This window comes from Anopheles marshallii, chromosome 2, assembly GCF_943734725.1.
Source record: "Anopheles marshallii chromosome 2, idAnoMarsDA_429_01, whole genome shotgun sequence".
NCBI lineage: Eukaryota > Metazoa > Arthropoda > Insecta > Diptera > Culicidae > Anopheles > Anopheles marshallii.
In genome coordinates this window covers 62,141,307-62,157,649 of record NC_071326.1, presented here as the reverse complement: position 1 = coordinate 62,157,649, position 16,343 = coordinate 62,141,307, and the positions used below count along the sequence as shown (strand labels likewise).

Here is a 16,343-nt window from a genome sequence, read left to right as displayed (position 1 = left end):
TTAACATTGCAACATTCTTTTAAATCGTCATCAGTGACATCCCTCTCTCTCTCTTTCGCAGCCTCTTTCTTTGCTTTCTGTCTTTGTATAAGTGATCTTCCAACAATCGCCTTGTAGCCAAATGCTTCAGTGTGTTGTTTGGTACAAAGAAAAATTGATGTATAGTTGCTGTTTTACGTTTTTGCTTAAATTTTACTAAGAAATTGTGTCACAAAAAGCGTTAACAAAATGAATATTGTGTTATGACGTGCTTGTAAATATGAAACGTACATGTGTAACAAATTTTGTAGTGCGTATTGTGCATTTAACATCTGGAGGTTAATCGGGGCGATTAACAAGCCTTGCAGTCAAAATGTATTAATCCTTTACAATATTTCTTATACTGAAAGTGTTTGTGCTGTTAAAAAAAATTGTTTGAGAATGTTTCAAATAAGCAATCATAGTAAGAACGTGTGAAAGGTAGTAGATAAAGTGTGAATAGTGTTTGTTCCAACTGTTTTATCCGGTGCTAATTAAACGTGTGAAAGCAATGTATGTATGTCATCTTCTCTCTCACTTCTGCTACTGATAGGAAAGGTCATACAAAGGTAAGCTGGGCAAGTAACCGGATGCAATTACTTGTGCATGTTTAGAGTTCGGTTTGTTCGCATAGTAAATAATTCACTTAAAATATGGAGTACAATTGAACATTATAAATCAAAAGAATAGCACTCGATTCCATTCGGATTGAAGACTGCATTGAATGAATCCATGCTAAACAATGTTCACTTTAAGCTACCTCGCTAGCCACCGTCGCTAGCAACAAAATAACGACATCGACCGCGAGGTCGAACCAAATACAAAAGGGATCACCCTTCGCATCAAAGTGTTTGCAAATCCACTCTCTTACAAGTGCAAGAGTTCATATTTTCAATCTATCCTCATCCATTGCTTTCCACTATCAGCGCTTTAAATTGCTTCATTCGACGGGTTGCCCAATGCATAAAGCATCATTAGGTTGAGAATCATTTCTTTCCTTGGTGTTTTTTTCATAATTTTATTTTCTTGATAAAATTTTGTTCCCACAGATCAACCAACTGCTCGACGGCAACATAACGAAACCACCGCGTTCAAAAGTTTGAAGACCACCAACCAAAGAACAACACTCAAATGCAACCAAAAGAACACAAGAAAGGGTGCATAATCGAATTCAGCTCATCACCATCAGCCGGGAAAGTGGTTCACAGTGGAGTTTAGAGTTTTCAGAACTCATCAAAAATGGATCAGTCCTCGGCGGTTGGAACCACAGCGATTTCGTCCTCGTCGCTTTTCACCACTTCCAACGTGCTGACACAAGCGCCGGACGCATCGCACAGCAGCGACATGGAGTGCATCGAGGAGAATGTGATCGTAAGTGTATGTTTCAGTTACTCTTTCTCCGATATACTACCGGGCGAAGAAGGCTTTATTGGTGGGGAATGAAGAAACCTTTCGCTACCAGGTACTTCGTTGTGGAATGCGAAGAACAACAGCATACGCTCGGTGGGTCCATCAAGAAAGTGAACGGAACGAACGACTTCCCGTGTGCTCCCGGGAGATCAAAGTGATGAAACGCAAACCATGTGTCAGCTTTTCTCAACTAATGCAAGTGAATCGAGCGCTGCCCCTGGAACGGAATGGCTTAAGAATGCACCATCACTATCCCGCTTGCTCTTATTGTATTTTCTCCGCTAAACTTCAGAACAATGTAGAACGCTTAGTACACCCTGGACAAACTTGGAAGCTACCGTTTCTAGCGATTCCAGGCTCAACCAATCCGCTGGCAAACAAGGAAGAGACCATTTTCTGAATCAATTTTAAAACAGGCTCTTTGCAGCTGCTCAACCAGGTGGCAAGACGCAGAACGGATAAATAGGACCGTGTTCGAAAGGGCCTGAGTGTCATCGCATCAGCTGGCAAAGGAATGCGAGAGATTAGAGTAAGCCGTTCTGGTTCCATGCTGTCCCCAGCAAAAACGGCATGCAAAAGCAATCTGTTTATATGCAGCAAACAAAAAAAACAAAACTCTAATCCTCTCAGTCTCAACCTACGACGGCACGACAGCACTCTCACCTGTGTCGAACTGAAGGGATTCGTGCAAAACGCATCTAATGAACCCACCAGAATGTAACGTGAAAATATGTTTTTACGCACAGTCTGGAGATTTTCAACAAGTTACATATGGAAAGAAGGTAAACTACAATGCAAAAGTTGTATACTGGCAACTTTTGCACTGTAGTTTACCTCCTTTCCATATGTAATCGTTTAAGTACTGAACAGAACTAAGTACAGACTGCATGAAAAAGATGAAATGATGAAAGTAGTGGAGATGAAAGCTTATAAGATTGGTGTATGCAAGGGGTAATAATGCGCCGTATTTTCTATTTTGCTTATTTGTGTCTTGTTGAAAAATAATCCTTTGTTTTTGTTTTGTTGTTTTAATAGGATCACTATGCACATTCGTTGATCCTCCTGAGGACTTTCGTTACCAATCAGCAAAACCTTTTTTGCAAAACTATCGAACAACTTCTAGAGTTCATCAAATCAGCATAATGCACTCTCTATCTGCCCTTCATCCATATGTGAAACTTCTTCGGTTGTTGCTGGTGAAATTTTGTCACCGTAACATTGTCGATTCAGCAATTTTTGAAGACTTATACATTAGAGGTGTAAGTTGCTAAGCGCAGCATCACCATAAATGCAAATGCACTCAAACTAATCTACTAAACGAATGTATTCCGAACACAAACATTGATTACATTAAATAGAGGTGCAAAAGGGACTGCTCGTTTACGACCGTTGATAAACTTTGGGCCCTTAGCTGAAACAGTTTCTTCCTTTGCAGTTTAAATGATGCGGCCTCTAGCAGACAACAAAGTGAATATAGAATTAGATGAATCATTATGTCGTTAAGTGCGTATTTTGAATGAAATAAATTAATTAATGAAAAATAATATTCTAATACAGTTATGAAATCATCAAGCTAAATTGATACCACTAATAATTCTACTATATGTTGCCAAAAAGTCGGGGCAACGAAAGCAGTATTAGTTCTTCTTTGCAAGATGTAGGGACAAATAAGAAGACAAATTTGAGAATGGATCATACCAGATAGCGAGTTAAGGGTTTTAATTATGTTATAATCCTCTTGCCGATAGCTTAATAAACTAAACTCCAAATTAACTTATGATAATTCAAAAGCGGAAGTAGACAAGTGAAAGATTAAAAACAAAATAGGAGAAGATGATCAAAAAATAATCAAATTACGAGTACACATGCAAGAATCAGATCATTATTACTGTACCGTGGCGTAGGCGTGCGAGAACCACAAAGGGCCACCGGGATGAGGTTTCTCCTATTTCCTTATCGGTACAACAACCTCAGGAGCTCTAGGACTGTCATTTATGGCTGGCTTTTATTTACCCGTAAATGGCTAGTCAGTACCGCGTACAGGGGACGTCTACTCTTCCTGATCAATAAATTGTGGTCTTGCACCAATTTGACGCCTAGATAATTAACATCCTGCGCACGAATTTCACGTCTCAATACAGACCCGTAGTTCTGCTACTACAACCCGCTGGACAGATTAGAAGATTAGACTTTCGCAAAATGATTTTTAACAAAAAGTCCCAATTTATCTAAGCATCGGATTGGTCCTTTCTGAATGCACCTTCGACTGTCGACTGGTTCGACTGTCGAATCCTTCAGTTATACAGTTAAATTTGCATTGCTTCATTGTTTCGTTTCCTCAAATCGCATTGTTCTCATTCCTGACCTGTTTCCACTCTCCGTTCCTTACGCAGGGACAGATCGACAGATCGAGGGACAGACCCTTCACTACTTGCGTCGTTAACCTACCGTCTACCGCCGTCTACATATATCGTGTCTACATATTTTCAAATACGCAAGTAACGGGTCCCCTACTGCTTCAGTTATATCTTCAGGCACTGTCTCAGCATATAATGATGTCAACTTTTGTTCGCTATTTGCTGAGCATTTCTCCAGAACTTTATTTGCACCGGTGAGTGGACGGAAGTCGACACCATCGACTGGCTTCGGACCATCGACCCGCTCATATTCCAGCGATGTCTCGTTTGTTAATGATGCCGCTGTTCTAGCCTCCCTTTACAAACTCAAACTTTTTGTCGTGTTTCGTCTGAATGGCTTCTGTTTAAAAAAGAAGTTATGTGTTTGTTCCTTTGCTAGTAAAACTATACCGTTTATCCTTGTGTTTCAGTAGCTTCCCTTTGCTCTGGAAACAAACCTGTCTCATCCCAATCCTCAAGAAGATCTCCTTTATCTTTAATTATTACGGAATTTCACTCTTACTTACTCCATCAAAGGTGTGTGAATCCTCAATCCATTTGCATACCTCTCACAGCATTGCGATCTCGCAATAACATGGTTTCCTCTATTGCTGATTGTATCTGTCTTCAGAACATCTACTGCTGGTATACCCGTAACTCTCCTACACTCTTTCCAGATAAGTATAAAGTCAATTCACGTTCTCGAATTCCTATTCCATGGAAGGCGCTTGGCTTTAAGAAACGGAATGCTAGTGGTTTCTCAAACCTTTTTTGTTTGGAATCTTTGTACTGTTCGCTGGTCAGCTCATTGATGGAGTATTGATCACTTATCCGGTCAACACCCACATCGCTCGGATTGAGCGGATGCAGAGGTCTTTAATCAGGTTTGCTACCATGAAGTATTTTGGGGGTTTTCTTATTCATTTCCTAATTACGGATTGAAATGTCCTCTTTTGAGTTTGAATTCTCTAGAAGACCACCGTTCATTTTCATAATCCTTTTTCAATAATTCTCTCCTCGTTGACGGAATTGATGTCCCTGCTACATTTCCTTTTTATATTCCTATGTTTCTCGTTCGCTTCACATTCGTTCCCCTGTAATTATTTCAAAAAGATGTACAGATGTTGTAAAGATGTTGCAAATTGGAATTGAATTAGGTCAAAGGATTTTACTTTAACCTATCCCTATTCACTTCACTATCCGATTTTCACAAAATTCCGATTTTATTTCGATAAAAAAACTCTATTGTTTGTTGAAATGATCCATCACTAATTTCAACACTATTTTACTTTGAGCATTGCTCCCCTATGGATAAGCATCCAATTTCATTATGCATCCATTTACGAATCGCAACAATACCATAGATCATCATCGTTGTTGAAGCTTGCAACAGAGCAACAGCACAAAAAAAGGTTCTGAATATCTCACCACCATTTCCAATCACTCTCGATGCAGATTCTGGTTGACATTCGAAGCTTTTTGGAAATAATATAAACACGAGCAAAAAAAAATAACAGCGTACCGTTGTGCAAAGAGCAACGAAACATCATCCAATTCACCGTCCATCGATCATTCGATTCTACTTTTTTATGCATTTGCACAGCGTACTCACGCCGTTGGTAACTGGCAAGAGGCCTCTAGATGGCTGGCATTGATTTATGGGATTTGCAGTGAAATGTGTCTTTTCGATGCATTTATTCGTTTTTTAGTGCATTCATTTCACACCTTTTTTGGTAAAATATTTCGACGGAGACGAAACTGTCTCCTACCGCTTTACAATCGCAATGTTGAAAAAGGTTGCATTTCCCCACTAGCATACCGTTAACATGATGGACATGAGATGCTTACCACATTTGACATTTGTCGGTGGTTTGACATTTGATCATGCTTCGATAAGGAATGAGATGAGATTTCATTTTCGCGAATGGAAAATGCTTGCCTGTTTACCATTTACTTTTTTAAATGGTTGCACTTACTATGGTCTTGAAGACGAGTGCATTATGCATTGTACGAGTTAGCAACTTTTCTAACGATGAAATAATGTTTTTAAGATAAATCGTATTTTTTTGTTGAAATCTATCGGAAATAAAAACATCTAGCATTTATCTCCAAAATTAAATGATGCCTTTTTGCTTAATACTCAGTCAACAATACACTCATTCACTCATAAATAATGTAGTATTACTACGTAAAATACAAAAAGGGTACTAAGACAATGCAAATTATAAAACTTGTGACAGGAGCTATAACCAAATTATTCTTCAATTACCAAATTAGTTAAAATGATATTATATACAAACGGTCTTTGATATATTTTATTATTCACTAGTTATGTGCATACCTTGTAATGTTATCTTCTATTCATCAATTCAGTCGGTTACATAGTCGATGTTTTTTTTTATTTATTAATAACCTACATACTTAACATAGCATTGTTAAATTAAAATATTTGTTGTTCGAATTAGAGCTTGTGGAAAAACCAAGTTTAGGCCAGTCCACAAACGTATTGTATATTGTTTCTTTATCGGCACAACAACCTCAAGAGGTATAGGCCTGACATTCACTGTTTTCATTGATTTTATTTATCCTTCGCAAGATAGTGTATGGCCTTGCTACGAGGGAATCCATTTGGGATTTTGTACTGGTCCTGCCGTGTGAAGACCGTCGTTACTACCAATATGCTATATTACTATGAATTTATTATGTAAAATTAATTACTTGTTGTTCATCGAATTTTATGCATAAAGCAAATATTTATAACAATATAAGTAACAGTACTAGAGTGAAATAACTATATGGCGTTAACCCATATTCAACCCACCTTACAATATCTTGTCATGACTCTTCGGTTGTTTGCTCTTGAACTCTTGAGGGTGTACCACTTCTTGATACATATTTACACGACTTAAGCATTACGCTTCCTAATAACTGGCTTACAATTTGGTTTTGTTTTATTTCTGTAAAAATTCCACCCAACGCAAAAGCATTTCGCAAAAGAATTCCTGCCAAAATGCCATGTGAGATTCTTCATCACTTAAAAACCGTTTTCCACTTTCAATGTATGGTCTTCGCCGATGTACAGGATGGCTCCAATTTAAATATAAATTGATTTCTGCTGTTTACCGACCGTGCATCCTAAAAAAGCTCACGGACAAAACATTTCTGGACGTTGGTCGCTCGCCAAGTTTTTGTTCCTTTGAGAGCTAAAAGTCACTTACGAACACCGTTCCCCGATGGATGTAAAATTCTTTGTAAAATGCTGTTCGAACATGAACAGTCTAGGCCAACCATGGGAAGCACTGTTCACCCACAAAAAGTTGGGGATCTTGCAGAGCTTCATAGAAAGCGGTACGGATGCTTGATGGAAGCGAATGCGTGGATGTTATTCAAATGTGTTGGCACAAGTGTTCCGACATGGGAAATTGTGGTGGTAGTATGAATTAAATATCAAACAATGCGAATGAGATTATAGCGGAAGTTCATTTGGAAATCTTTTTGAAAAAAGTCTGATAAAAATTGTAACAACGATGACTTATTTAAAATTATTTTAAAATATTTAAAGTTTCTTGATCGATCGCATAAATAAATAACACATAATACGTTCAGGTGCATAAAAGCTTAACGATTGTACTGAAGATAGTATTTCTTAAATATTTTAAGACCTTTTCTTATTTAATTATCAGAGTTCGTAAACATATGACAACTAAAAAGTCAAAAATATAACCTCGGAATATAGTAGCCATAGGAGGATATAAACCATACTCGTATGATGACGAAACAATAGAGGTGCTTTCAAAGTTTATTTTTTCTCTTCCAGATTGATGAAATAACCGAAGCAGAACCAACTTCCGTCACTCTTCGTTTCTGCAAACGTAAGGTAAATGAAACAATACTAATAATATTAACACACTTGGTTGTTTACATTACATTTTATGATATTAATTCAGATTCATCTGTGACGATACAATGTAATTAGTATAGCTATTAAAGTCTTTCCTGTGTATGAGAATGGTAATAAATATAACATAGTTACACTATCTTATTTTCACGAGTGGAATATTGTCTCTGCTATTAGTAGAACTGGTTGTACGTTTCCTAGTTCCAATAAAGCAACTCAGCAAAGATAATGTTATGCGCACGAACATATCTCTTGAATCAAAAACATTACATCAACACTGTCTGCAAAGTTACTGCAAAGAAGATAATTAACATTAACATGACACAAACAGAAAGTCACATTGAAAAATAATGTTAATGATAATGCACCGTAAAATCAGCACACTTTCCACTACTTAATTTAAAGCCATCCATCATATCTACTCGTTCGCCGACCAAACTTATCCAAACATACCGCGATTCAAGTAAAACTTTGTAATGACAAAAACGCTCCCGAAATGATGAAGAGCACTGAAGAGCAAAACACTAAAGAAGATATCGTCTCACCTCGTTTGGTCTGCAGAAGGAGAGGCGTTCCTACAAAGAATGTAAAATCCCTTGACTGTTGTGTAATTTGTCACCTTAGAAAGTGCACGACTTATTACAATTCGCTGTTAAACCTTCCCGACAGTACACTTTACCAACCATGTTCACAATGAACTACAACCGCAAATACACACCACGAGGCGCACGATGTTCGTTAGTTGGTGAGCAACTTTTGATCTGCAAAGTTTTAGAAGGTTAGGGTATGAAACCAGCAAATAACTCGATTTTTATTGCGGCTCGTGCCTGAACAAGGCAAAAAAGTGACCATTTACTATTAAGCATCCCTGGGGTAAAGTATTTAGCTATCTTTGCACCAATCACGATAATCGTTTCGATGCATCTTGCAGTTTATTATGCATTTGACCCATTACACTTGATGATTTAACTAATTTAACTTACAGCTAATATTGTGAAGAAACTTTTTAAACCCAAGTTATTATACAAGCTCCTATATGGATACATATCCAAGAATTTTTTTAAAACTACAAAATTTTGTCCAACGACTTTCAGAACGTTCGTCAATCATTTAAACAATGTCATTGCACACATGGAAATATCCATTGACATTTTTATGCAATTGTTACCAAACACAATTGTAGTACAGTGGAATGCTAACCTTTTGAAGTGCAACAGTCCTTGGAAAAATTCTCTAAATGAAGTTTCTTTTCAATGCACCTTCATTGAATCCATCAGACAGAGAAGAAATAAATACAATCATGACCCTTTTCGTCGGAATGTTTACATCAAGCTGTAAGCAGCACCATTACTTTTATACGGAAAAAGCATAATCTTACGCTTTGCATCCCCGTAGCAGTTGCTTTGAAACAAATAGGGAAGTGCATCGTTTGCTAGAAGGAACAACTTCGTTGATAAATCTTACTCGACGTCAAAACAACATCATTAGTGCTTATGCATCTCGAAACGCAAATGCTCTTAAAGTGAAGAAAACTTTATATAGTAACGTACACTCGCCTACTACCTCCCACTAACCATGTTCTATCCATCAAGAGTATTATACTTCTTTTGAAGCGCTGATGCAATAAGTAACAATTGCCATTTGCCTAAAAATGAAAAACAAATAGATAATACTTTTGAGTAGGGAAAATTAAATTTGAAATGTATACATTATTAGATGGTTATAGCTATGATTTTAATTTTTGTATTTAAATCCTTCCTCATGAACAAAACCAGACCTGAAAGGTTCTACGGAAATAAATCACATGTAAAAGCGTGGCATGAAATTTACACACCACTAATTCAAATCATTGATTGTTTGATAAATATATTTTTTTATAAAATATACGAAGTAAATTTAAATTGTATAAGATGTGTGTTGAAAAAAATCCATATTTATATATTCAAGAAAATTATAAAGTCTCTTATAGAATCTTATATCTTATCACTTATAGGCCTCTTATAGAAAACTATAACTATTAAGCTATAAGATTATTTACAAAAATTTCGGTATGTTCTATACTGATTGTTATTTCTTGCGTACTTTTTATACTTAACTAAACTTATGTATGATGCTTTGTATTTCTGTGTTGTAATTCCTTCCACATGAACAAACACCATACCCTCCAGGCTTTATGGAATTAAATCACACATAAAAGTTGAAGTGAAGTTATAACATAAGCCATATTAAACCATATGCGATCTAGTTTTCATTTTCCTCCCTATTTTTCTCCCAAAACCTTAGTTTCTTCGACCATACGTAATCATACTAGCAATTGCTGGACTTCGGCCCAGCTCCAGCGATGTGGAGTTGCTCGGGCGTTGGGTTGGACATCTACAAACTATTCTGGTGCTGCTTCTTCTTACGATTGGTTACGTCTTACAATTTATGTGTGGATTCAGGTAATTGAAAACTATATTCTAATTTTTTGCAACTTTACTAGGATGTGTATTTTATTTTGCCTTACGGTTAGCACATATTATGTAGCACGCAAAATCATTAGCCTAATAGCAAGATGCGGAAAACAAAGTCTATTATTAGACAACTTTACCAGACATAGACATGCATTATTCGATCCACCACCACCAATTGGTAGTATTGTTTCACTAATGGCTACTTTGTGTTGTGGAGATTCATCGCAAACCCGTCAAACACATTATTAACTATTCACTGACACATTGCACTGATGGAAATGAGATAACAATGTTACTGGAGTATCGATTATGACGAGAGAAAACTACATCGCGCACCATCATTGTCCTAGCTAGTGGGTAGATAACCTAACCAGTGGGATACAAACCAATGCATACCATTGGCAACGCACTTCATACAATGCACACACCAGTTGCTGGGGTTTCTGCCTCGAATCAAAAGGGCCACCACGGAGGATAGAAACCCCATTCGCTCCAAGTGGTAAACTCACATGCATAACGGCTGTGATGTGTAACAAACGTTGAAATACATTGACCACCTGCGGTAAAAACAAGTCGTGATCGAAACTCAACTATGGAAGCATATTCAGTCGACGCCTACGCCACGTGCCTGGACAATGGAGGCGAAACGAGTTCTTGTCTGTGGAAGAGGATTTTTTTCTTCCGCTTTCTACGAAGGACATTGAGGTACAACAAAAGGAAGGTCCTTTGCGAACCTTCCAAAAGGATAAAAGCAAGAGGGTCAGAACAAAGCTCGCTAGGCAAAAGGTGAAGTTCACAGCGTATAAGCGACAATCGTATGGCACGATTGTCCCCCCCATTTTCAATACTATAAAAACCCATTATTTCACGACGCCACAGCGGTAACCATGGTAATGTGGGTAATGTGCTGTTGACCAATCGTTCGGTTTGCAGATAAAAATACGCATTCCCATCAATTTGGACACGGTTAGTGTTATTTTCTATTTGTATAAGTTGTTTTCGCTTTTCTTTCGCTTTTTATGCGTCTTTTTCATGATTACATCTAATTGAAATTGAATGCATGTTGCTAAGCTTTAAAAAAGGTATATTACGCAAACAGAATTTACATAAATTCGCAACCATTCCACAGCTAGTATATGTGTTCTAATTTGAATATTCCATGTGAGTGCCGAAGGTTTACATTATCAATATAAATATGTATAAACCGCAACGCATATGATGTAAAATGTTTGGTAACGATGAGCATGTTGTTTACTTTCCTCATCGTACGCAAACAAGTAATTGCGTTAGGGCGTTTGCGATCTATCACTAAAACAAGCTTAAAATTGTACTTTACCTTCAGTGTACATGAAAGAATGGTACAGCACAATATCCAAATAATTGATTCTGCTTGTTCCAAAAATTTGCATTATACAAGGATATTTGAATTTCAAGGCGATGTAAATATTCAGCACATGCCAAAATTGGGCGAAGTAATTTATTATTTTTCCATACTAACGGTTTACCAAAACATTGCAAACAGCTAATTAACCAACGGGTATACCGTATAAACCAGTTATGAATACCTAACGAAGAACCTTTCCTTTGCTTGCTTTATATTTTATCATGCTTTATATTTTGTATTACATGCTAGTTATTAATTAATTTTGTTTATATTTTACCTCAGTTAGTTCTTTATTTAGCCATACTTTGATCCATTTGCTGGATGTGTGCTTATCAGCACATACTTAGCACACATAATTATATTGCTTGAGATGATAATTATTAAATAAAAAGCCCAGTGATGAATTACTCAATTTAAGTATTTGTCTTAACATCTTAATTTATTGTAAAAAATTAAAATTTGATGAAACCGATCGGAAAATATGGTAAATACTGTCATAATGAGATAAACTATCAACAACTGCAATCAACTATCTTTGGGAAACATATTAATAAATAGTGAGCTCAACCGTCAACATGGATTTATGTCTAAGCGACGGGTCAACACCAACTTAGTGGAGTTCTGCTCAATGTGTCAGGCTTTTCCTGTCAGGTTCGAGGCTGTCAGGTCTATGCTGATATCTAGGCGGCGTTTGATCGTGTAAATCAGAGGTCTCCATCCAAACTTTTCACCCAGGCGAACCCATTGGTTAAAACTAAACTAGCTATGGGAAAATTACACAGAAACTAGCGGGACCTTTACACAAATATTGCGCACAATCACTATAATTACTAGTTGGGCGGTTAGAAAGTGTTGATTGAATAAACCCGAAACCCGATTCATAGTTTCTATATATTATGGCCGCATGCGGTACGCGGGCCGTAGTTTGTAGATCCCTGGGTTAAATAATAAAATGCTTGACAAGCTTAAACACGAGGGAAGATCTCAATCTCTTTAAAACTGGTTAATATCCTATCAACTTGATATGAAATACTGCGACAGGATTAACAGGACACTTTCTGAAACTTTTAATCGTCTTTCCGGAGTATCTCAATGCAGTACTGTAGGGCGACTTTTAATATTATTGCACATTAATAACGTGTCTTCTGTGCTGTCGACCCATAATTGTTTGACGCACGTTGATGATCTTTCGTGTAATTCGTGTACCAAGTTGGTATTACCAACCGGCTGCACCGAGCTACAGGTGTTATTTAGTGGATTTTCCGTTTGGATTATAACATACTGCTGTTAATAAAAAGCTGCCTATGATTCTCTGTGAACAAATGTACCGTGATGTCTATTAGTCGTTTTAATTGGCCGTTTGTATTTGACGACAAGCTATTATGTTTTACATTAAGATGATGTCATATCTATCATAATGTTGGTGTCATGTTACTAAAATAAAATTAGAAAATTAGTAAAAATACTAAATTAGATTTTTGTTTTCAGTATCAATCAATTACCAACAATTTTTTGAAATGGTTTCGTAAAACTTCATTCAACTACAACTGGTCTTCATTGTTTAAAGTACTGTATTTTAGTACTTTTTCATTGTATGATGTCCTTATACAACTAGCACCAAACTTCTCTTTGTCCAAAGGAAATATACTAGCTTGATTTGCAAACATACGTCTTGACGCGAAGCTTCTTATCGCACTCGTTGCTCACTTCCAGGGTTGCAATCCTTGAAACATCGACGAATGATCGCTCAATGTGTATTTGTAGCAAAAATTCTTTAAAACTGTAGTGACTCCAGACCAGTCAGGTAGGTTAAATATTAATATATCACCCAGAATACTACGACAATGCGAATATGTATCGTCTGTATAGCTGTAATGAATCTTTATTATCACTTGTCTTGTAGTTTTAACTCATCCTATGTGTATTTTGGTTATAATACTTCCATTGACACGTGTAAAAATAACCTAAAATAACCACTTTTATATAACCGGCTTGAGAGAACATTCTGAGAGTATGAGTTCTGGTTATAAGAGAAATTTAAATTGCTTCGGCCTCGTTACGAGTCATGCAACTATTGAAATAAAAGCAATGAATGGTGGGTCACATTTTGATGTCTATTGTTTATTAATGTACGATTCATTTTGCAAGCCATTTATAGAAAAATAGCCAATTATACTATCAAATGTAGGTTAAATAACAGTTCATAAACGACCTGCTCATGGGTACTAGCTCAACGTCCGCAGTCAGAGTTAATTAAGCAAACCTCAGCAGTAAATAAGATATGCTGGAAATTCTCCCCTCCTACACAAACCAGAGAAATACAGCTTGATAGTTATCTCACACTTCCTGTGTAAGCTAGTATCCATTTAAACGCCTTCGCTTTCGTACTTTAAGATGGTTATGCTCCGTAAAGACTCACCCCGTAACCAACGTTCTGTACTCGTTCGGACCGCACAATTTTACATTTTTCGGCTCATTTAGTGTCCGATATGCACAGAACCACGCGCCAACCATGTACCGGCACCCGGACATCGATGGGTACCCGGCCATCGCATGTCTGCTGGAATTGTGAATTACAAAAGCATAAACTCGCCCGTAAGCACCCATCAGGGCAACCGTACACGCTACCCCAGAAGCGCATAAAACATCCGAAGCAGTGCCTTGTTGGATTGCCCTCCAACTAGCAAAAGCGCACGGAATGGGGTTTTTTGTGTGATTAATGTTTGCACTTCTCGCATGCCACACGACACGGGAAAGTGCAATTTTTCAGTGCAACATTGCCACTACCCACGGGCACAACGTGGTGTGTGATGTGGGGAGAACACACATAAACCAAAACCTTTTCCCGCATGCTCATCCTGCATTTTCCATCCAGCGCGCTTGTCTCCAACGGTGGTTGGATTACAATTTTCTGTCCACCACCTCGTTTTTCCTCGTACTGGGTTAGGTGATCCAATTGGGCGATAGACTGGAAGTAAAAACAAAAACGATCCAAAGCGAACAACAGCAAAAAACGTGAAAAAAACACAGAACACCATCCCTAACATTCACCCCGGATAGATAATGAACCATTTCAACTCAATTTCCTCTAATGACTATGATTACGGTGCGGTGGCATCGCATAAAATTCCATCATCGTGCAAATCTTGCAAAACCTTGCTTGGTGCATTACATTGCGCAGCAAACAGCAAATAAAAACGGCAGATGCAACTTGCGAAAGAATGCATGAAAGTCTCCCGATACCAATTTCCCGCATCATTGTACCGATTTGGGTGGATGTACCATTTTTGTACTGCGGGGAAAATGGACAAAACAGATAGCTTGTAGAAACATCATGTTCCTTCTGGAACAATTTTTTGTTGTTGTACTAGTATGAAAAATCCTTTCCATCTCATGTGTAAAATACAAATTTCCCTTGTTTTTTTTGCTACCGTGTACGAAATCTCTGCTTTTAGCAACGATTTCTCAATTGTAATAAAAAGTAGCAGCTGCTCGTTTGCAAGTGCTGTCTCGATCGTACATTTTTTCATCCATCTTCCTATGTGTTGGAAATGAATTGGCCGGAAATATCCAGGGCAAACCTTTAATCATCTCGTCTCTTTTCCACGATTATCAACAGTCACCGACGATCGAGACGGTTGGCTAGTTTGAGTAAGCAATTCAGTGGAATGGATTGTGTTCGTACAGAAATGGCAGAAAGCAAACAACCAAGTGAACCGGGGAGATATGCGGACAGACCCTTCAAACCCAGTGAGAATATCGTCTCCTACACCCCAAAGCTGAAAACGAAAGTGCATGAGAACTTTGGAAAACAGATTGTTCCCCCGCCCAAATATCGTACCGTAGAAGGAATGCATTAGCTACCCTAGCCAGCAACAAAACGACCAAAAAAGTGACCACAAATGAAACGAAAATCTTACGATCATTATGCTCGGGGACAATAATGTTGCTCCGAAATTAGGAGCAATGGTTCAGACGCATGGAAGAAAAAAAGAAGAATAATCGTTGTTCGGTTCCTAGCTTAGTGTGAAAATTTGGGTAATTCACCACGAGCAGCCACGAACACTCAGTGGGCGGTATGCTGTTCGCATAACTCTTTTTTGTACTAATTTTGCATATTACTGTGATTTACAACCTCATCATCGTTGCTTCTTGCCCTTGTTTCTTTTGGCCTTTTCTTTTGAGCTATGTACATTATCCTTCGAACCTTGGGCTAAATCATTACCGTTCTCACAACTTGTTTGTAAACGAAAGAATGCGTTACAAAAAAAAAAACGAACTACAATCAGCGTTTCATAATCTTTACACTGTGGAATGAAACATATCGAAACAATTTAAAACATTTGTGAACGTTTGAACAAATTTTTATTTAACAGGGATTTATTTAATTTTACAAATTAATCGTAAGTTTACGTTGACTTTTCAAGAATACAAGTTAAAGCTATCAGAAGTCACGGCAGGACCGCGACAAAATACTATCCGGCTCGTTCCCCTGTAGCAAGGATTGACTATCCGGCTAGGTGGTAAAATAAGTCAAAACAATCTGGCCGTTCTAACGAAAAATATATAATAGTTTGGTTGTTAAAACAAGTTTGTGTTACAAATTTGAATTTTATGCGAAATAGGCCGAAGCTGCAAGTAGAACTATGGAAGCTGACTTTTGACAGTCAGCTTGTTCGAAAGAATTTAATCCAGTTTTGTTGAATTGTTTGCATGAACCAGGAAAATGAAAAATGGCTAAATATGCCTATCAAATCAATACATCGATAAGTAAATTATCAATG

The 16,343-nt window shown here is 37.5% G+C and overlaps 1 protein-coding gene across 1 annotated transcript in view; it reads left to right on the top strand.

Moving 5' to 3' along the window:
• The first annotated feature begins 1,257 nt into the window (after window positions 1-1,257).
• The window catches only part of LOC128707497 (uncharacterized), a 28,409-nt gene continuing 13,323 nt past the window's right edge, over window positions 1,258-16,343 (top strand). Inside the window, exons 1-3 of the mRNA XM_053802450.1 lie at window positions 1,258-1,389; window positions 7,642-7,701; window positions 10,006-10,163. Of these exons, the coding sequence (XP_053658425.1) occupies window positions 1,258-1,389; window positions 7,642-7,701; window positions 10,006-10,163 (350 nt within the window). The remainder of the gene's footprint in view (window positions 1,390-7,641; window positions 7,702-10,005; window positions 10,164-16,343) is intronic.